Source organism: Microtus pennsylvanicus, chromosome 1, assembly GCF_037038515.1.
Source record: "Microtus pennsylvanicus isolate mMicPen1 chromosome 1, mMicPen1.hap1, whole genome shotgun sequence".
NCBI classification, from domain to species: Eukaryota; Metazoa; Chordata; class Mammalia; order Rodentia; family Cricetidae; genus Microtus; species Microtus pennsylvanicus.
The window spans coordinates 154,552-178,558 of NC_134579.1; the positions used below are offsets into that span (position 1 = coordinate 154,552).

General features: G+C 34.4%; 3 protein-coding genes across 3 annotated transcripts in view; 2 read left to right on the plus strand and 1 right to left on the minus strand.

The window, feature by feature from the left end:
* The window catches only part of LOC142837958 (olfactory receptor 5H19-like), a 74,211-nt gene that overhangs the window by 17,558 nt on the left and 32,646 nt on the right, over positions 1-24,007 (minus strand). The gene's annotated exons all lie outside the window — the stretch shown is intronic.
* Positions 11,849-12,772, plus strand: LOC142838043 (olfactory receptor 5K3-like). The gene has a single exon (XM_075953342.1). It carries the CDS (start codon positions 11,849-11,851, stop codon positions 12,770-12,772), a length of 924 nt encoding a protein of 307 aa, XP_075809457.1.
* On the plus strand, positions 19,863-20,789 carry LOC142838027 (olfactory receptor 5K3-like). The gene has a single exon (XM_075953341.1). It carries the CDS (start codon positions 19,863-19,865, stop codon positions 20,787-20,789), a length of 927 nt encoding a protein of 308 aa, XP_075809456.1.

The following is a 24,007-nucleotide window of genomic DNA, read 5'->3' on the forward strand; positions in this document are numbered from 1 at the left end:
TCATTAATATCATTATCAAGTTTTTCAATTTCAGATCTTAAAATTTCAAGAAAATTTCAGACTTATTTTTAATAAGCATTTCCATCATTGTAAGGAAATTTTCATTGAAGAATTTGATTTTCTATTTTACATTTGTTTTTTGAGAGATTATATTTCAGTGTGCACTCATCCAAAATATTCTCTAACAAGAATATTTTTAAATTGAGAATTAGTCATTTTTCATCTCACATTTTCTGAATCTTAGCATTATACCATAGCAATTACTGATAAGGCTTTTCAGTTCATGCCTCAAAATGATTCTATTAAAATGAAATTTCTATGTTTCTTGATTTTTTTCCTCATTTGATTACTTGTCCATTATAAATGATAGTGAAACTCCCAAATGTTTCCACTAAATCAAAATTTTTCTTCTCCATGATATTATTACTTTTTGTTGGTTTTTAGGAATATAAATGCCTTCACCAACTCAAATGAAAGCATTTAATATATTCATAATTTTAAAAACATTCAAGCCTGATAGAGCAGAAAACAAATGAAAACTCTAAATATATAAACAAAAATACTTATTCACCAGAAAAAAGAATTTCACAAGTATACTAGAGATTGTAATAAACTTTTGACCTTTGAATCTTTCTGATTAACTGAACATTAAAAAGTTTCAATCAAAATTGCCTTATCTCTAGATGCTTGGAATCTGGAAAAAGTAATATTATCTTTTAATGTTTCAGACTTTTACAAAGAACTATAGTCAACTAAGGAATGGTGAGAACAGGATAGTCTTCCCCACAGAAGAAGACATCAATTGGTTACCAAATGGTCAGCACTAAAAAATATTATATGAATACTCACACACAGTTATGTGTGTATACATATGTATACACAATATATATATATAGTCACAGTTTTCAACACATGTATGTAGAGATAGATGATCATTCAAAAGACCCAACAATTGGTGAATGATAGGTAGATTATAGATGGATAGATGTTAAATGGATATATGTATGGATAGATAGATGATAGAGAGCTAGCAAGATAGCTAGATAAATAGAATTATAGATAGGTAGACAGAGACAAACAGACAGCAAATAATATGACAATTACTGATGAGAAAAGAGGATCAGAAACTGAAAGATAGCCTTTTGAAGTACATGAGAGGTTTTGGATGGAGGAAAGGAAAGGGGAAATGATTTAATATTATAATCTCAAAAATAGTTTAAAAGAGATTTTATTAATAGTTATTAAGTAACATCTGTCATAAAATGTACATTTGAGTTAGTCTTTGAGACAATGAGTGCATCAGTGAGAATAGGGCCTGTGGATTGGATGGGCATTTGGACAGAAAAGATGCAGCTGAAAACTGTTTAGAAGACAGAAGACAGTCTTTCTTGTAAAGTTGCAAATCATTTTTCCATTTAGCAATTGCTTTTCATTATGGTACGCATCTCTGTGAAGATGGTCAGGAATTTTTCTTAGGCTGTACCTCATTGAAACACAGAGTAAATTTATTTTATATTTTAACCTATTTTAAGTATTTTGATAATTTTTTCTTCCTCCTCCTTTCTTGCCTTACTTTTCTCCTCCCTCCCTTCCAATTCCTCCTGTCTCTTCTCTCCCACTCTCCCCACCCACTCCTACCTCCCTTCTTATCCTCCCTCCCCTATCTTCCTATCTCTTCTCTACCCTCTACACTAACTCCATTCCATAGTTTCCCTTTCTCTTCTTTCTTCTTTCTTCCCCTCTTTTTATTGCCCCATTTCCACCTCTTCCTTTCTCTTTGCTTTCTTTTTATCCTTCCCTTTCCTCCCCTGGCCCCACTTTTCCTAGTCTCCTCTTCCCACTCCCCTTCTTCCCTCTATCCCCCTCTTGTCTTCCTTTTGCTTCTCCCTTTTCTTTGCGTTTTGCTTTTATACTCTCATCTGTCCTCCATTTCTTTCTTACTCTCTCCCTCTTCCTTTCTTGCCGTTCTCCTTTCTCTTTAAATATTTAAACCTCTACTTATTCAATGAAGAAAATCTTGGAGGTGTAAAATACACAGAACCCACCTACAAAAAAAGATTATATTGTTTTGTCCATCTTTTGGAATAAACTGATTATATTAATATGTCTGAGCATCATTACCATTTTGAACATGTTCACTAAAATTCCTGAAATTTAACACATTTTCTCAGTTTATATAATAACTTTTATTCTTCTGCTAGTGGGAACTCAAATGAAAAACTCGAAGGCTTTACAGAGTCATTGTTTTATTTCAACAGCTTCTGACAAACTTCTAGTTCTCCATCATGAGATCCTGGCTCTCAGGCTTTATAATTCTCAACAAAGAACAAGAACTAGAAACTTGCCACAGAGTTTATCCAAGTGACATTTCTTGCTAGTTTTCATTGTGCATTTTATTTGTTTATTTGAAAAAACTTCATAAAACAGTGACATTCATGGCACTGAAATATTTCATCTGGTGTATACCTCCACTTAGTGACTTTAGTGTGATCCAGGAGGCCCACATGATGTAAAGAAACAGTCAACCTGCTACTATAGTTCTTCTGTCCTATACACACAAACCAACCATGGAATGAACATGCACACAGAACAGATAAGTAAACCATAAGACATGTAACTTTAGTCTTTTTCTCTCTCCTATATTACCCCAATGATCATATTCAATTTTTATTAAATTTGTAGCATAACTATATTATAATGACTAGGCATTGAAATATTTGCCTACACACTTTATCTGCTACATTTCTACAGACCCATTTATTACCATACATTTGAATTATTATATAGCTGTATATTTTGTATAAGTGACAGTGTCAGGTTTCCTTTCTCAAGCAAAACTGAAAATCTTGTGATAGGTATGTTAATGCTTGTATTAATATTGCTATTGGCAACTTTGATGTGACCTCAAACATTATTTCATACAAAATAAAAAAAAAATGTTTGTCATAGTTACTGTTACAATGTAAAAAGTGGTCTTTTACCTGCTGTTTATAAAAGTCTTTCTGGTATTTTATATGCTATAGACTCGTTTTCATTGTGCTCTTTATTAACATAAAGACCTTGAGTATATGCTAAGTTTGTTTAACCGGCATCATCAACTTTTTTGTATTTGTATTAATGACATTATCTTGCATGTAAGAGTACTTATGCAACAGTAGCTCATTCTCCTCTTTCTACTCTGTTCTTTTTCCTTTTAGTAAATTCTTTTCTTGTTACTGGCATAATTTTAGAAAGGAGTAATAAAAAATAGTAAGGAGGGGGGAACTTGGGGAAACAGGAGGATTGGGATAAAGGAAGGTTGGACAGGGGAGCACGGAACCAAAATTCTTAGTTAAGGGAGCCACTTTAGGGTTGGCTAGAGACTTGACCCTAGAGGGGCTCCCAGGAACCCATGGTGATGTCCCCTGTTAGTCCCTTGGGCAGCTGAGGATAGGCAACCTGAAATGACCCTATCCTATAGCAATACTGACGAATATCTTGCATATCACCATAGAACCTTCATCTGGTGATGGATGGAGATGGGGACAGGGACCCACACTGGAGCACTGGACTGAGCTCCCAAGGTCCCAATGAGGAGCGAAAGGAGGGAGAAGATGAGCAAGGAAGTCAGGACCACGAGGGGCGCACCCACCCACTGAGACAAGGGGGCTGATCTATTGGGAGCTCACCAAGGCCAGCTGGACTGTGACTGAAAAAGCATGGGATAAAACCAGACTCTCTGAACATGGCGAACAATGAGGGCTGATGAGAAGCCAAGGACATTGGCACGGCGTTTTGACCCTACTTCATGTTCTGGCTTTGTGGGAGCCTAGCCAGTGTGATTGTTCACCCTCCTAGACATGGACGGAGGGGGGCGGACCTTGGACTTTCTACAGGGCAGGGAAACCTAACTGCTCTATGGACTGGAGAGGGAGGTGGAGAGGAGTTTGGGGGAGGGGGAGAAGGGTGGGAGGAGGCGGAGGGAAATGGGAGGATGGGAGGAAGCGGATACTTTTTTTCCTTTTCTCAATAAAAAGAAAAAAAATAGTAAATGACTTCCCTTTCTTGCTGATCCATGAAACGACCACACTCCACAGAAATCCCAAAAAGCCTGGTTCTATACCTGGGGGCATGAACCCTCTTCATGTGTAAACCACCTTTGTCTGGTAAGTCACTTCTTCCCTTTTTCATCCCCTCCCTCCTCCTCACTATCTACAAATCTACAAGCCTAGTTCCAGACAATGGCATAAGTATCTCCCTTGTTACTAAGATACCATCGCTGGGTACATAGCTCCTTTTCCTTCCATTTCCTATACAGAGTCTGAACTGGTCTCTTGTAACTAGGCAATGCCTCCAGTGATGGGACTAGATTGTCATTACTACTATATTACACACACACATATAAAAAGTATATGAATATGATCATGCAAATTTGTAGTTTATTACTGATATATAATTATATCTTTGCATGTGATTATTGACAAATTACCTCCAATCAACCTGATTTTGCAAGCCATAGCCTGTGATCAATGTCATCCCAAGCATAACCCTCAAATTCTTTTATTTTTGAGATAGGGATCTAATTAAATTATTCTTTCCCTTTCCTCCCTTGAAATCTTCCCAAATTCCCCCTTTTCTTTATTTAAATTCATGGCCTTTTTTTGCATTGATCATTATTGTATACATACATATATTTGTATATGCATGTATTTACCCAATTTGCCTCGTGAGTCTGTGTAATATTACTTGTATGTATGTTTTCAGGACTGACCATTAACACTGAATAAGCAGTTGGTGTACTCTTGCCAGGGAAGGAACATCTCTCCTGATCCCAGCTTTATTCAGAAAATCCTATAGTTCTTTCTGTACTGTTGAGGCCTCTTGGGCTTTTCCCATTAAATCTGATTATGGTCATTAATTGGCATACTCCATGTTCAGCTCTCTTTTGGGTGGTCATGTTGGTGAGTCTTTATAGGTATAATGTCTGGTGTGACTAGGAGATACAATCAGCAAATGCTTTGTTCTTCTTCTGGCTCTTACAATCCTTCCATGTCATCTTCATAAACCTTAGATACTGGAGTGTTTTATAGATATATCCATTGGGACTAGACTCCAGAACTCTACATTTTGATTAGTTGTGACTTTTTTGTAATTACCTTTGTCTATTAAAAAGAGAAGTTTCCTTGGTATTGGGTGAAGAGTACACATATATGTATGTATAAAAACAAGTGTTTATAGATTATTGCTTTGGTTTGTGCAGGTTTAGTAAATTAGTAGTTGTAGATTTTCCTTCAATAACTACAACTTCCCTATCATTGAGTGGTTAGGTATATTTCACTCTTTTTGAACAGACCTTAAGTCCAACTAGAGAGATGTTGATTACCACCAAAGTGTGTGTGCAGTTACTGCACCCTTAGCATGATCATGCTATGCTGGTTGTTGATATGGTTACAGTCATCAGAGCTAAGCAGAACTGCTGGTTTTTCCTCTCCTTTGAATGATTTCATAACATCTTCTGGTACCATGAAAAGAAGTCCTTGGGCAAGAGGCATTCAGATCAGTTTCATGTCAGGTGTCTTGGGTCACATTTCTGAAGTGTATGGTATCTACAGCATGATGGCCTTACCTTCTATCTCTCAGGGTTCATCAGGGGCAATAGCTCTACTGCCATGTGTCTTGCTAACCCCATATTGGGTCCCTGAATCAAAATATCTCTTTCTTGCTCTCATCTCTGTTCTTCCTTTGTCTCGTTTATCATATTTTCTCAAGTTCTCTTCTCCCTCCACTTCTCCCCTCCTTTTCCCCTACCACCTATGCTTTTCCCACCACCTTATGCTCCCAATTTTGTCAGGCAATCTTACATATTTCCCCTTTCCAGATGGATCTATGTATGTTTCCCTTAAGGTTCACTTTGTTACTTTGCTTCTTTAAGATCATGAACTATATATAGGCTTACTATGCTTTACAGCTAGTATTCACTTACCTTCTATCTATCAGGGTTCATCAATGGCAATAACAATAAGCTATTGTTTTAATTAAGAGCCTTTTAGCTCAGACCAACAACTCTGAAAAGGGGTCCTCATGTCTGACTTTGGAATTTTTGTTGGTTTCCATTTGGCTGTTAGAATGTGACCATCACTCAGATGAGAAAAGTTCATTAAAACTGTGTGTGTGTGTGTGTGTGTGTGTGTGTGTGTGTGTGTGTGTGTGCATATTATAGATTTTTTTAGGTTAATAGTTAATAGTATGATTCCTTCTGGATTTTTACATATCTGTATTGCTATTTTATCCACTTCCCTCTTCCTGCCTTCCATAAGTAGCCCCCCTTTGTATTCTCCCTGTCAGATCACTCATATCCATCAATTCTCCTCTACCTTCTCACTTTTTTCTGTATTTTCCTCTCTTCCTCCACAACAAGCAGTCTCCTTTATTTCCATTTCCCTAATCAAATTGCAATGCTCAATTTTTGCTCATTTTTGCATGTGTTTCAAAAAGTTGCAAGGTGTTGTAAACATTCACATGTCTTGCAATGATTTGGTCTTAGGTAATGCACATTTAAAGCATGTTTTCCTCATCATGGTCTTGATCCCTTTGCTCTTCTCTTGGACTGCTCTTCTGTAGCTCGACCCAGTGTTTTGATGATCTCTGTATCTGCTTCCATCAGTTGCTATTTTAATGTTCTATGATGATAATTAAGGTAGTCATCCATCTGATTACATGGGAATGTCAGTTTAGGTTCCTCTCCACTGTTGCTTGAAGTTTTAGTTAGGGTCTTCCATGTGGATTTCTGTGAATTTCCCTAGAGCCATGTTTCTTGCTAGTCTTTTAATCACTCCTGCAATCACAATATTGCTTTTATTTCTCTCCCTTACTGTTTTTTCCCTTTCTTGAGCATCCTGTTCCCTCAAGCTCTCTTTTTCCCTCCCTTTCTACCCTCTCCTTCCCCTTTCACCCCCCTTATCCTCCCACTCCTAATTTTCTCAGGAGGTCTGGTTTGTTTCCCCTTTCCAGGGAGATCCATGTATGTTTCTTGTAGGGTTATCTTTGTTCACTAGCTTCTCTAGAGTCATGGACTGTAGGCTAGTTATCCTTTGCTTTATATCTAATGTCCACTTATGAGTGAGTATATACCATTTTGTCTATTTGGGTCTGGGTTAGGTCAATCAGTATGTTTTTTTAGTTACATCCATTTGCATACAAATTTCATGATGTCATTTTTTTTGCCTCTGAGTAACACTTCATTGTGTAAATGCACCACATTATTCTATCCATTCCCTGCTTCAGCTTCACCTAGGTTGTTTCCAGGTTCTATTTTGAATAATGACTTAATAAACACAATTGATCAATTGTACTTGTGGTATGGACATGCATCCTTTGGGTATAGGCTGAAAACTAGTAAGCAGATTCCTAAGGTAGATTGATACCCAATTATCTGAGAAACCACTACACTGATTTCCAAAGTGATTTAACAAATATGTATTCCTACCCACCAGCAATGGAGGAATGTTCCCCGTATTCCACATCATCTCCAGCATAAGCTATCATTGATGTTTTTGATATTACCCATTCTGACCACTGTAAGGTGGTATTTCAAAGTCATTTTAATTTGCATTTCCCTGAGGGCTAAGTATGTTGAGCAATGCCTTAAGTTTCCTTTGACTATTTGCAATGTGTCTGTTGATAATTCTCTGTTTATATTGGTACCCCATTTCTTGACTGGATTATTTGGTAATTTGATGTCTAATTTCTTGAATTCTTTATATATTTTGGAGGTCGCTCTTCTGTCTGATTTAGGGTTAGTGAAGATACTTTTGCATTCAGTAGGCTGCTGTTTTGTGATAGTGACTGTGCCCTTTTTGTTATAGAAGTTTCTCAGTTTATCAGAAGCTAGGTAACAAGGAGGTCCCATTTATTATATGGATACCCATAGAAACAGACATACTCTCATTGGAAAGTTTTAATTAGTTTAAAATAGTTCATAATTGTAAGGACTTAATTCTCTGCAGAAAAATACTGATGTCAGTGCTGGGAAATCCTCTAAGGATTTGACAGAAGACTTTAAATTTCCAGTACAAGGTACATATATTTTATTACCTGTGGGTAGTCCCTGATCTTGACTTCTTTCATCTATGTACTCTTAACTTCTGAGATCTTGACTACAAGGCAAATACACACCTTCAGAACATACTCTTCAACAATTCAGGTAAGAAAAGCAATCTAACGTTTTATCTTAAAAAAACGCAGTATTTTTTCTAATTATTAAATAAATATTCAATTCCACTGAATATTGGCTCCTCTCTTGACTGTGTAGGAGATCTCAAAATTCAAGATATGTGGAACCAAGTTGAAGTACAATACTATAACCCACCTTACTATATGATAAGGTAGAATCTCAAAATACACAGGTAAGATCATAAATGAATCACTTAAAACTTCAGGCATATGTAAGCTTCATTAATGACTCAAATATGTGATATAAAGTAATCTTGGACAAAGTCAATTTCTATTGCCTTCTTTCAATGTTTGATAACTGGAAAGCAAAGTCATTTTGCCATAGAGTTACATAATTCAATCTGTCAGTCATGCCCCAATAAATCAGTAAATACTGAGAGCAAGTACCAGTCTATGCAAAATGAAATTTGAATTCAAAATCTAAGAAATTTTAAGCTTTGTATTTTTAAAATTTCAAAACATAAGAAATTAATCCATTTTCATGAGGCTCTAACATGACATGGAACAACTTAGGGTGCGTAATTTTCTAAGAAAACAGAAAAATCAGAATAAAAATCAATATATTATTTTAATATTTTGTTAATTTTGGTGGCAAATAAGTCTCATGGTTATTTTGTTTTTTGTTTGCTAATGAAATACAAAGCTTAGCCATAACCAGCTTCATCCACAACATACTGTCTCACACTTATACCCCTTTGTGTACTTCTCCAAGTCTGACCACTGACTGAACTCTCAGGGGGAAGACTTTCTTTTGTAGCACAATAATGAGGCTGGGGAGGGGGCAAAAGTTTTGGGGACAACATTAGTTTTATATCTGGATCCTGAGCCCCAGCTTCTGGACTGACGTTGAAGAGTAAGAATTAATCCTCCCTAGGAAAGAAGGAAGCCACCTACTCTTGCTATCACAGGCAAAAACTTAACCATCATCCTGGTTCTCTGACTGCTAAGTCTTACTGGCTGCCAGGTACCCTAATGCCAAACACTTCTGATACTGGCAAGAGTCCTGGGATTAGCACATTGACGGGATGCCAAGGTTCCTGTCTTGTCATAAGGTCAGAGCTTTCCACACTGCTAAATCAGGGTTGGGGAGTGGGCAGGTATGAGCTTAGACATTTCTGGCCCCATTACAGAAACTTACTTTTGATTAGAGTAGAGTGCCATCTCAAATCTCTATATGAACCAGCCCACAAAGCCAAAAAGATAAAAATAAACACCCCCCCCAAAAAAAACAAAAACAAAAAGTGATTTCACTCCTTTCAAAACACACACACACTGATAGGTGTAGACATAAATATGTTGTTTCCTGTGGGTTTTTTCCATTGTTTATTTTTTCAAAATGTGCTTTTATTATTATATTTAATAATAAATTCAACATTGACATTTCTATAGAGAATAAATGTAGTTTCAGGAGTCCTCTCCTGCTAGAAATGAAGAGCAATGTTTTTTTTTTTCTTGTCCCTCCTCTAGTCTGATTGCCCACCCTGATGCTCCAGGTGCTTGGAATAGCCAAAAGTCTGTGAAGGAGCTCTGTTCCAAACTGGATCTCCAAGCTCTGCCAGTAAACATTGGAGAAAAACAGGGCAAGACTAGATTACTAAAAAGTTTTGTTAGAAATATTCATATACAAGTAATACGACTGCCTTATAACAATGTGTATGCCTATTGAGACTCTGAGAAGCACAGCTTGCAGACATTTTGTCCAGGCTGGGCGAACTGGATGGCAACACCCTCACACACTCCCTTCCCTTGATGTGGGGTGTGAGGGTGTCATGGCTTTCTTTTGAGCAGAGCTTGGCTTTCTAGTTCATGTTCAGAATGGGGACGTCATTGAGGTCACTGATGCTGATACTCAGGAGGCTCTGTATGCAAAACCACCCTGTATGCACAGGCTGCTACATGTACTATTTTCAACACCTGAGCAAAGCCTACTACCAGGATGTCACTCCAGAATCACCTGGGGAGACAGATCAATCACTGTAAGTTTGGGAATTACCAGACCACACTGTAAGTGCTTTCCTCGTTGCCATAGCCACCTGAGATATTGCAGCTTGGGAGGAGCTCCTATATGACTATGGCCACCTCAGCAAGCTCTCCATTGGAGCCTACCCTTGACTGAAGCTAAACCATGTGTTCTGTCTCCATGGCTCCCTGCCACCCTACCTCTTTCAAAGGAAAAGGTACCCTCAAAGGGAAATGATTTTTTTTTACAAACACTTAAGCGTAGCTAATTACTTCAAGTGTTTTTGAAAAGTGTATTAAATATGCCTTTTCATGTAGTATTTAAACAGCTGTTTTAGGTTTGCAAGGTAGAAATGTACAGATGGTGTTATTGTACCACAAGTTTTATATTCTATTCTATTTTATATCCTTGTTGTTTTTGTACCTGTGTCCACACAAGGTGAACTTTTGTGCTTCCCAATCTAGGTCTTGGCACAAGTTTTAGAAAATCAAGTTAAAAATTTTAAGAGAACATTGTTCATAAAATAGTGGCATCAATATTTACTTTGGAGATTTTTTTTTACATTAGAGCCTGTGTTTAAACAAAGTATTGATAAAACAAAGTATTGATTAGGATACCAAAAGAATGAACACTTACCCCAGACCATCAGATTGAAACCACTAGTATAAATAATCCATCTCTACTCAAAATATTTGATAACATGTTTCACAGAAGTAGAAAATACCTAAGTTAAGACTGCTTTCAATATAATAAAAGTGTTCAAATACAAAAAGAAATATAAAGTATGTAATTTACAAGTATTTGTTAATTTTGTGTAATCCTTGATTTGCAGGCAGTAATCCTCACTATTTAGGATACAAAGGCATGAGGACTGAAAATTGAAAGTTTATCAGGGCTTCAGAGCATCTTCAAGGTAAGAAGGGATAGCAATAAGATTTCTCAAAATTCATTTTTTTTCTTAAAACATACAACACTTTGAAACACAGCTCAGTGGTAAGACAAGACAGCCAGGCACAACTGCAATCAACAGCATATGTAAACTAGCCCTGAAAAGTAAAGGAAGGACTTAAATGTTTCAAAAACTCAATGGGAATAAAAGCACAGAGAAATTCAGTGTTTATAAAAAAATAGGTTATTCTTTAACTTTTGAGTAATTTTATTTACAAATAACTTTACATTCATTAGTCCCTACTAATTTTGTGCAATTCATAAAAATAAATTTAATACGTTGACAATGTATTTTCAAAAAGCATTTCCTTTTCTTGTTGACTACATTAAAATTTTTTGTTAAACAAAACACAATTACAGATATTATGTTTAAAATTTATTTCAATATTCTTTATCAAACCTGGCTCAAAATTATTTTGGAATAATAAGTTAAATATGTGTGTGTGATATAAATGTTTAAGATATAATTACATTAATTCATAAATAAAATTCTTTTCTAATTTTAAAAAAGTTGCTTTTCTAATAATATGACATTATTATAAAATGTGAGTTAAATTTGGAGATCATAGATGCCAGAAATGTATGTGATAAAATACTCTCAAGAAGCATAGCTAGCTACATTCCAGAGACAACAGCACGTGCAAGAACAAAGAAAGAAAGAAAAAAAATTCCCCCTTAAAAAAAAATTATATTCTCAGCATTGAAATTTTTATCTTTCTAATTACAGAGATGGCTGAGAACAACTACTCCTTAACAACAGAATTCATCCTGTTGGGATTCTCAGATCACCAAAACCTGAAGACCCTTCTGTTCCTGGTGTTTTCATTCATCTATCTAGTCACCATGGTGGGAAATCTTGGGCTGGTGGTCTTGATCTATATAGAACGCCGTCTTCACACACCCATGTACATCTTTCTGGGAAACCTGGCTCTCATGGATTCCTGCTGTTCCTGTGCCATCACTCCCAAGTTGCTACAGAACTTCTTTTCTGTGGATAAAAAGATATCTCTCTATGAATGTATGGTACAGTTCTATTTTCTCGGTATTGCTGAGACTACAGACTGTTTTCTTCTGGCAGCAATGGCCTATGACCGCTATGTGGCCATATGCAACCCATTGCAGTACCACACCATGATGTCCATGAAGCTCTGCCTTCAGATGACCCTAGGAGCCTACATAGCAGGAAACGTGCATACTATGATTGAAGTGGGGCTACTGTTGAGGTTAAAGTTCTGTAGGTCACATGTAATCGAGCACTTTTTTTGTGATCTCCTTCCATTATATAGACTCTCCTGTACTGATCCACATATCAATGAGCTGATATTATTTATTTTGGCAGGGTCAATTCAAATCTTTACTATTACCATAGTTCTCGTGTCTTACTTTTATATACTTTTCACTATATTCAAAATGAAATCTAGTAAGGGTAGAGGGAAAGCCTTATCAACTTGTGCATCCCACTTTTTGTCTGTATCAATATTCTATGGTTCCCTTAACTTCATGTATGCTCAACCACATTCAGTCAATGAAGGAGATAGAGACATACCTGTAGCTATTTTCTATACCCTAGTAATTCCTTTATTAAACCCTTTCATTTACAGTCTGAGAAATAAGGAAATAATAAATGTGATGAAAAGAACCATGAAGAAGTGATAATTCTGCAAAATTAGAAAAAAGAACTAAATCCATTGGACCTCTGATTTCAAGAACAACATGCCCTTTCCTAAACATACCCAAAATAAGCAAATGGTCAAATGTAAACAAAAAAATGATCAATCTATTGAAACCTAGGCACATTTGATTTGCAATTATTTCAAAATATTACATTCTGTTAAAATACACTTGAAATTCTCAGGTATAATTTAAAGAACTGCTGAAGTCTTGGAATGTATCAAGGCACAGTTTTCAATATATCTAATGAACTTCATGAATAAATCTGTTATTACTAATTGTTGCATCCATTTAATATCATTAGCATGTTGTTCAATTTCATATCTTAAAATTTCAAGCAAATTACAAGCTTTTATTTATAATAATAAGTTCCATCAATGGAAGAAACTTTTCATTGAACAACTTGATTTTCAATTTTATATTTGTGTTGTTTCAAGAATTTTCAGTATGTACTCATCCAAAATATTCTAACAAGAATATTTTCATATTGAGTATTTAGTCATTTTTCTCTCAAATTTTCTGAACCATAGTATCATATAATAGCAATTAATGATAAGTAAGGCTTATAAATTCTTGCTTCAAAATGATTCTATTACACTGAAATTTCAATGTTGTTTATTTTTATCCCTAATTTGATTAGTTGTCCATTATAAATGATAGTGCAACTCCCAAATGTTTCACTAAATCAAAATCAAGTTTTTCTCCTACATGATGGTATCATTTTTTGTTGATTTTTAGGAATAAAAACACCTTCAAGAACTCAAATGAAAAGATTTAATATATTCATAATTTTAAAAAACATATGTCATTCAAGCCCAACAGAGCAGAAAACAAATGAAAACTGTAAATATCGAAATAAAACAGTTGCACCGAATTATGTTTATGTGTGTGTGTGTGTGTGTGTGTGTGTGTGTGTGTGTGTGCATGTAAACAGACTAAGCAGGTTATATTATATAACTGAGAAGGTATATAGTCTCAGTTTTCAAAACATGTATGTAGAGATAGATGATAGGTCGATCAATAGATCAATCAATTGGTGGATGACAGGTAGATGTTATGTATATATGTATGGACAGATAATAGAAAGATGGACATAAAGATAGGCAAGCAGGCAGACAGTAAATATTACAACTATTGATGAAAGAAATAATCAGAAATTAATAAATAACCTTGTGGGGTACGTGGGAGTATTTGGATAGAGGAAAGAGGAAATGATCTAATAATATAATTTCAAGAATATTTTAAATGGGATTTAGTTATTAAGTAACATCTGTCATAAAATGGAAATTTGAGTGTGTCTTTGAGACTGTGAGTGCATCAGTGAGCATAGGGCCTGTGGGTGAGCAATGGGACAGAACAGATGCAGTTGAACACTCTTTAGAAGACAATCTTTCCTGTAAAGTTACAAATAATCTTTCCATTCAGCAATTGCTCTTCATTATGGTGGTCATCTCTGTGAAGATGGTCAGGAATTTCCCTTAGGTTGTGTCTCATTAAAATTTTATATTTCAACCTATTTTATGTATTTTGATAAATTCTTTCTTCCTTTTGCTTTTTTGCTTCCTTACTTGCACCTCCTTTCAATTCCTCCTGTTTCTTCTTTCCTGCTCTCCCTGCCTTCCCCTCCATTACCATCTTTTCCTCCCTCCCCTATCTTCCTTTCTCTTCTCTACCCTCTCTACTCTCACTCCACTCCATATTCTTCCTTTCTCTACTATTTTCTTTCTTCACCTCCTTTTATTGCCCTATTTCCCCCTCTTCCTGTCTCTTTGTTTTCATCTCATCCTTCCCTTTCCTCCCCTGGCCCCACTTTTCCTAGTCTCCTGCTCCTCTTCCCACTCCCTTCTCCCCTCTATCCCTCTCTTGTCTTCCCTTTGCTTCTCCCTTCTCTTCCCCTTTTGCTTTTTCACTCTCATCTGTCCCTCCATTCCTTTCTTACTCTTTCCCTTCTTCTTCCTTTCAACCCTTTCTCTTTTCTCTTTGAATATTTAAACCTCTACTTACTCAATGAGGAAAGTCTTGCAGGTGTAAAATACATACAGCCCACCCAGAAGAAAATAGACTATACCAAGTTTTCCTTCAACTTTTAGAATAAATTGGTTTTATTAATATGTCTGGGCATCATTAACATTTTGAAAATACTCACTAAAATTCCTAAAATTAACACATTTTCTCAGTTTAAGTAATGACTTATTCTTCTGCTAGTGCGAACTCAACTGGAAAACTCCAAGGCTGTTACGGCGTCACTCTTTTTTATCTCAACAGTTTCTGACACACTTCTAGTTCTCCATCATGAAATCCTGGCTCTCAAACTTTATAATTCTTTCCAAAGAACAAGAACTAGAAATTTGCCAAAGAGTTTATCCAAGTGACAATTTTTACTAGTTTTCATTATACAGTATACTTGTTTATTTGAAAAAAACTGCACAAAACTGTCACATTCATGCACTGAAATGTATATCTGGTGTATACATCCACTAAGTGGCTTAAGTGTGATCCAGGGAATAGAAAGAGACAACTTACTACCGCAGCTCGTCTGTCCTATACACACAATCCAACCATGGCATGAACATGCACACAGAACAGATAAGTACACGATCAGACATGCAAACTCAGTCTTTTTCTCTCTTTTATGTTATCCAATGGTCACATTCAACTTTTGTTAAAATTTGTAGCATAAACTTGAACTCTTTACATTTACATATGTAAGAATATTTGACTATTAATATGGTTAGGCGTTGAAATATATGCCTACACACTTCATCTGCTACATTTCTACAGAACCATTTTTTATCACAATTTTGAATTATTATATAGGTACATATTTTTGCATAAGTGATAGTGTCAGATTTCCTGCCTCAAACAAAACTAAAAACTTTGTTATAGGTGAATTAAATACTGTGATTGCAAACTTTGTTGTGACTTCAAACATTATTTCACAAAATTTTTTTAAAATGTGTGTTTTAGTTACTATTATGTTGTTAAATATAGTCTTTTTCCTGCTCTTTATAAAAGTTTTTCTGGTATTTTGGATGCTTTGTACTCTTTTTCATTGTGTACTTAATGTTAAGACCTTGACTCCATGCTTAATTTGTTTAACCTGCTTTGTCAACTTTTGTGTTTGTAAGACATGACAATGTCTTGCAAGTAGGTGACTAATTCTTTTTAGTTAATCAAAAATAAATTAATCAGAAATTAATTTTTTTTGGTTACTGGCATAAGGTTTACAGAGACATAATAGAAAATAGAAAATGTCTTCCCTTTCCTTATCCATTCTTGAAACCACCACAGACAACAGAAATTCCACAAAACTTGTTTTATGCCTGGGGTCATGAATACTTTTCATGTGTGAACCACCTTTATCTGGTTTTATTAAGACTATGCATGTATTTTCAGCATTATCTCACTTTCCTGCAATGAGCCCTCACAGAAGTAATGACTCACCCCTGACTTACAGTTATTTAATACAGAATTGTGATGCTAAGAGACATGAAAACCATTCTTTGTTAAGTAGAAATTCTGTTTTAGAGACAAATAAATGTCACTGTAAAGAAGAAAAGGAAAAATAGTTCAAATACTCAGTTAAGTTTTTTTTTTAATGATAGAGTACATTTTATAATCAAAAAGTGGCAGGATTGTGTGTGTGTGTGCGTGTGTGTGTTGTGTATATATACATAGGTGTATGAGAGTATTTGAACACACACATGCACACAGAGGACAGAGAAACACATTGGCTGTTCTGTTCTCTAACTCTCCTTCTTTTGACAAAGTCTTTCACTGAACCTGGAGCTATGCTGATGGGCAGTGAGCTCTAGTAATCCTCCTGTCTTCACTCCTCTCATAATTACTAGAAAAACAAGTGCATGAGGGCATGTCCACATTTTTAATGGGGATTGTGGGAATTTTAAAACAGATCCTCATACTTGGGCAGAACATTTGATGCTAAGTCATCTATATGGCCCAGTTCTAATTATTTTCATTACTCATGTTAATTTTACCTCCTCAATTAAAGTATCAAACTTGCTTAAGACTATGTTCTATATGTTTTAGATTGATAAGGAGAATTTAAAAGTTGGGTCAGATACACTAAAAGTAGCGAGATATTTCTCAAGCTTACTGTAGTAAAGAACATAATTTCATTGGGAAGTTTTAATTAATTTCCAAGGGTTCATATTTGTTAGGACTTAATTTCTCTACAGAAAAGTATTGATGTCAGTGCTGAGAAATTCTCTCAGGATTTGTCAGAGACTTTTAGTTTCCCACACAAAGTCCATAGCTGTTAATGCCTGTGGGTAGCCTGTGATCTTCATTCTTCCACCTCCATGGTTGTGAAATCAAGGTACGTAGGCATTTTTAACATTAGAGACGTTCATTATAAAGCAGATAGACACATTCAGAAAGTGCCGCTCAGTGAAATCCAGGTAAGAGAAGCATTCTGTATTTTTACCTTAAAAAACAAACAATATTTGCTTTTTAAATTATTAAATAAATGTTAATTTCTCCTAAATATTGACTCCTCTCTTGACTATGTAGCACATTTCAAAATTCAAAGATACTTGGAACAAATTTGAAGTACATTACTATAATCAATCTATCTTTATGATTGTAGAATCCTCATATATAAAGTAAGATGGCAAATGAACCACTTAAGTACTTCAGACATACATTAAAGTAGTTTCCAATAATGATTCACACATGTCATATAATTAATTTTTTTAACAAAGGAATTTCTATTACTTCCTCTCGATTGGAAAACAAAAGCATTTTGGCCATAAGGTATTATAATAAAATTTGTAAGTCAATGTGTCTCAGTGAATCAGTATGTATTGAGAGATAGTTCCATTTCAAAGTAAAATGAAATCTGGATTCAGCATTCCAAAATTTACACATTTACCTTTAGGGTTTGGAAATAAAAGAACTTAATCCATCTTCATATGTCTCTATCCTACCATAGCATATCTCATAGAGCATAATTTTCTAAGAAAACCAAAATTCTAAAACATCAAGATAATTTTTAATATATTATTTTTTATTTTAATGATGAAAAATAGGTTTCAAACTTATTTCCTGTTTGTTTCCTGTTTAAATACAAAACTAAGTTCCAAAGAGGTACAACCAAGACATTTTGTATCACAGTTACACCGTCCTATTAGATCCTCTTTCCAATCCAATCGTTGTCCCAGCTATAAAGGGGATGAATTTCTTAGGTAGTACCAGCATGAGACTGGGGTATGGGTCAAAATGTTGAGAACAAGGGTAGGTTCTAACACTTGGCTCCTGAGCCCCAAACTCTGGACTGAATTTGAAGGGTGGGAATTAGCTCACCACAGCAAGGAATGGGAAGCGACCTACACTTGCTAGCACAGGCAAAAACTAAACTACCATCTTGGTTCTCTGGCAAACACAGCTGATGTCTGATGATGGTGGTGGTCCTGGGCTGTAGCATATTCCCTGGTGGCCAGTTGTCCTGCCTTTCGTCATCAGATACACAACTTTCAAGGCGTTGGGAAAGGGGTGGCATGGGCTTATTGATTTCTGGTTCCACTATAAATCTAAAATTTTAGTAGAACAGAGTGCCATCTCAAATCTCTATCAAAAACAACCAGCCAAGAAAAAAAAATAAAAATAAAGCCCAAAAGAAAAGAAAAATACAGTCATTTCACTCCCTTTTTAACCTGAATAGACATAATAAATTTTCTGTATTTGTCCTCTATATTCTGCTTTTGTTTTTTTAATTTTTTACATATCTTACAAATAAATTCTTTAATATATGATTAATATAAGATTTTTATTTTAAGATTCAAAAGGTACAAATTTGAATCTATATTAATGTGACTATAATGTGCCAAAGCATAATTTAGAGAGAATAAATTTCCAAGGAAACAGAAAATCAGAAAAGACAAGTTAAAAAGACAAGTTTTATAAGATAACTTTTTAAAAGATAATGGCATCAGGAAATGCTTTGTAGATATGTCCTCACATTAAAATATTCAGAAACAAAAAAATTGTTAAAAAGTTCATCAGGATATTAAATGGAAAGTCACCCACCCTGGATCATCAGGATGAAGTTAGGAGTATAAATAATCCTATCTCATCTCAAAAAGCTTTACATATAGCAAAAGTGTTCAAATACATATAGAAAAATCAAGTAAATATATACAAAACTCTGTGTATTTTAGGTAGGCATTGAAGTACAGGTCAGTAATATATGTTATTTGGTAGACTAAGACATGAGCATTAACAATTGAAAGCTTTTCTGTGCTTCAGAATGTTTCGGGTAAAGAATGGATAACAATTGGATGGTCTCACAATTTAAAGTTATTTCTTAAAAATTAAGGACTGGGAGCACAGATCAGTTGTAGACAAAACATACACAACTGTAATTAGCATTCTGTGTAAACTAGGCTTACAAAGCTGAGCAGGGGTTTAAGCATTTTAAAAACTTAATGGGACACACAGATTTAATGTTTATGAAAATGTTTATAAATGGGGATGAAGAATGTGAAGACCATTATTTCTTTAATTTTCTGGGTAATTCTATTTATAGATTAGTCCTTAGTAATCTTTGTTCAATTCACAAAAAGTAAATTTAATATATTGACAATGTATTTACAAAAAAACATTTTCCCCTCCTGCTATATACATCAAAACTTTTCAGTTAAATAAACACATTTATATACAAAACATTATTTTAAATTTATTTTGTTGATCATTAAGAAACCTGGTATCAAAATTATTTTGGAATAGTAATTCAAATAGGTGTGCCCTAAATTTTCATGCTATAATTACATAAATACATAAAGAAAATATTTTCTAGTTAAAAATAAGATATCTCTTTCTTGTAATAATAAAAGTATCCCTGTAAATTGTGAGTTAAATTTGGAGATCATACATGCTAACATTATATGAGATAACATACTTTCAAGAAGCATAGTTAGCTACATTCCAGAGGCAATAGCAGGTTCATGAAGAAAAAAATACCTCTTACACAAAGAAAACATAAGGAGAAAATTATATTGTCATCATTTTAATTTTATGTCTTTGTAATTACAGTGGAAACAGTCAAGTTGAGATGAGGGAGAACAACAATTCTTTAATAACAGAGTTCATCCTTGTGGGATTCACAGATCAACAAAACCTGAAGACCCTCTTGTTCCTGGTGTTCTTTGCCATCTATTTGATCACCATGGTGGGGAATCTCGGGCTGGTGGTCTTGATCTATATAGAACGCCGTCTTCACACACCCATGTACATCTTTTTGGGCAACCTGGCTCTCATGGATTCCTGCTGCTCCTGTGCCATCACTCCCAAGATGCTACAGAACTTCTTTTCTGTGGACAGAAAGATGTCTCTTAATGAATGTATGGTACAGTTCTATTTTTTTAGTCTTGCTGAAACTGCAGATTGCTTTTTTCTGGCAACAATGGCCTATGACCGCTATGTGGCCATATGCAATCCACTACAGTACCATTCTATTATGTCCAAGAAAATATGCCTTCAGATGATCACAGGAACTTACATAGCAGGAAACCTGCATTCAATCATTCATGTAGGGTTATTGTTTAGGTTAACTTTCTGTAAGTTTAATGTAATCAAACATTTTTATTGTGATGTCTTTCCATTATATAGACTCTCATGTGTTGACCCTTATATCAATGAACTGGTGATGCTCATCTTGTCTAGTTCAATTCAAACTTTTAGCATTACTGTAGTCCTAATATCATATTTCTATATCCTTTTTACTTTATTCACAATGAAATCTAATGAACGTAGAGGGAAAGCCTTATCAACTTGTGCTTCCCACTTTCTGTCTGTATCCATATTCTATGGTTCTCTTCTCTACATGTATGCCCACCCACATTCCGTCAATGAAGGAGATAATGATATACCTGTAGCTTTTTTCTATACCCTAGTAATTTCTTTATTAAACCCTTTCATTTACAGTCTGAGAAATAAAGAAGTAATAAATGTGATGAAAAGATCCATGAAGAAGAGATGATTCTGCAACATTTGCCAACAAATACAAGATCCATTGGATCACTATCTAAAGATGAAAATGCCCTTTTCTAAATCTACATATAAAACAATGTGATAATATGAAAAAATTAATTTTATCACTTTGTGAAAGCATAAGAATATTTGAAAAAATAGTTCATAACAAAATTCTTTTAAAATATATTTGAGATTCTCAGGAAATAATAAAATATGTTAAAGTATTGGATTATCTATTCTCAATTTTTAACACATGTAATCAATTTTAGGAGTAAAGGTTAGTAGCTTAATAGTAGCATTTATTAATATCATTAGGAAGTTTATCAATTTCAGGTCTTAAAAGTTCAAGCAAATTACCAAATTACAAGCTTTATTTATCATCATATCTTAATCAATTATGTCAATGGTGCAAATTTATTTTTGGATCAATGCTTTTCAACTTGGTACTTTTTCAATCAAGTGATTCTATTTTAATGTGTACTCATCCAAAATATTTATTTTCTAACAAAAATATATTCATATTTTATTAGTCATTTATTTTTCACATTTTCTGAACTACAAAAGGTGTTTAAGACTTATCAATCTGTGCTTCAAAATGATGCCATTTTACAATGAAATTTAGATGTGTTTTAATTTTTAAGTTATTTGATTATTGCCCATCATATATAATACTGGAACTCCAAAATTTATCTACTAGATGTAGATGAAATTTTTTTATGCTCAATGACATTATCATTGTTGGTTGGTTGTTAGGAATAGCAACACACTCACCAATTAAAATGAAAATCATCGATATGTTTATTAATTTTAAAATAATGAGAAGTCACTCAAGTCTAACAGCAGAGAACTATTGAAAACTCTAAATATCTTAAAATAAATAGCTATTTAATATAAAAGAAAAAGAATTACCCTAAAATGTACTATTTATTGTCTGAAGCTTTTAATATTTATCTCCTAGTTATTAATCAGACATTCTTTTATGTTTTCATTGAACAAACATATCTTAATATGTATTATTCAGTAATTTTCCCATTCACACTCTGATTCTGACAAGAGTTTAAAATAATATTGCCGATTCTCTAAATGCTTGAAACCTGTTAAAATAGAGATTATTTTTAAATGCTTCAACCATTCTGAAAGAACTACAGGCAAGTAAGGAATGCTGAGTATGGGAGAAATAGTCTCTCCCAAGGAAGAAGACACCAGTTGGTTATCCAGCACTAAATGGTTAGCAATGAATCATATGTATATATGTGTGTTTGTGTGTGTGTGCACATTGTTTTATATATTAGTACAAATTCATATATATATATATATATATATATATATATATATATATAACAATAAATCGACTAAGCAGGTTATATTATATATTAAGGTATACTCCCTCACCAAAATTAAAATCAAGTCTTCAACAGGTGGACTTTTGAGGGTCAGTAAACATTCACACCACAAAAATATTTTGGTGGTATTGTAAATTTTTATAAGAAGTGGACATATATTTGTAAAGTATATTTTTCCGATTATTACATGAAGGTTTGGGTGTTGGAACACCAAAGAGTAAATTACATTTATTCACCATATATCAACAGTAAATATTATCAATGCAGCTTATAACTTTTGTGGAGTATAACAGTGGTTTCTTTATTTGCATGCTCATACAAAGTGCAATTGAGCAATTATTATATATATATCCATGCTAATAACTTATACTTCAATAGTAAATACTATTTTCAATTTTTAAAAAATATTCTTATGTGGTGCTTTAATTCTGCACATGAAAAACTTCAACTAGTTAAATGTTTCCATACCATATCAACCAGAGTTTCACAAAGAATCCTCATGAATAGCCTTTGTATCTCATTTATTAATTGAAAAATAGAGAATAGCCAATAAGCCTTTCTGTGGCAGAAATATACTCCTTATCTTTATTTATAGGACCAATGATTAGAGTCATAACAATAAATGAATAAGCCAAATGTCTAGACAGTTGTCAAGCAATCACTTTCTCAAAAGGCAGAAAATGTAACAGTGAAATTTAGCAAACTAGAGATATATGCCCGAAGATTTATTCATTCCTTTCTTGTGGTTGTGAGGGTGTCTCTTAAGAATTCTAGTTTCTGCTCTAATCCTATGAACATTGCTCTCCAAATTCAAACAACAATAACATTTGTTTAAACATAAGCACATTATCCTCTCATTTAAAAAAAAATGAGTTGCCTGTATGATATTTTGTCACAGTCAATATACAAAAAATAGATTAAAAAAGAGAATTTAAATTTTGTGTATAATGCTTTGATTGCTTTGAAAAATATTTAACATGAGACACCATCCATTCCTACCTACAATTCACTGCCTAAGGAAAAGGAAAAGAATCCTGGTAGTATTGTGTACACTTTTGTTGGAAAATTCAGGTGAATTTTATGAATACTTGTTTAAGATAATCTGTATAAAAACCAGTGATCTGTACATTGCACGGGATAGAAAGCATACTTGGAGTTTATTAAGTCAAAGAATTGTAGGTCGAATAAGAATATGCAAGTTTAGGTGTGATCTAAGAACAATAAACACCTTTTTTAATGTTTTGGTGGTGGGAAATATGCTAACATTGTTGAGGTTATCAAAAATAATGCATGAAATTCATTGTATATTTAGGTCACACTAGTCAAAATACAAGGTAGAGTATCCTTGGATCTTCTCTACTCTTTCTGTTCCCACCCAGAACCCCTAGTGCTGCAACAGAACACTAGCTGCTGCCTCCCTTCGCCCTGTCCATACCTCTTATAGATAGCACAGATTACCCTCCCAGCCTTTCCTATCCCACTTGCCACTGTGGGCCAACTCCTACTCAGATAGACATGCCTTGTGTAACTGCAGGCCATGTCTGCTAGATGACCGGGTAAATTCACCAAGGACATTCTCCCCTCTCTCTGTTGTCCCAATCCTAAATATCAGAGTCACCCATGGCACTACATCAGAACATCTTCTGCTTGTCTCCCCATTCCCTGGCTTCCAACACCAGCAAACTTTCCTAAAAATACACACAAGACAGTAAAACAGGAAGCTCACAACCAACTTACTCTATGAAAATCTTCAGAGGAAACACAAACTATGAACAAAACTCCCACCTGCCAAAGAAAATCCAAGAAATCAACAGTTAATCTCAAATGACCACAAAGCCTGATGCCTGGATACCATCACAAGAACATATCAATAAGAGTCAGA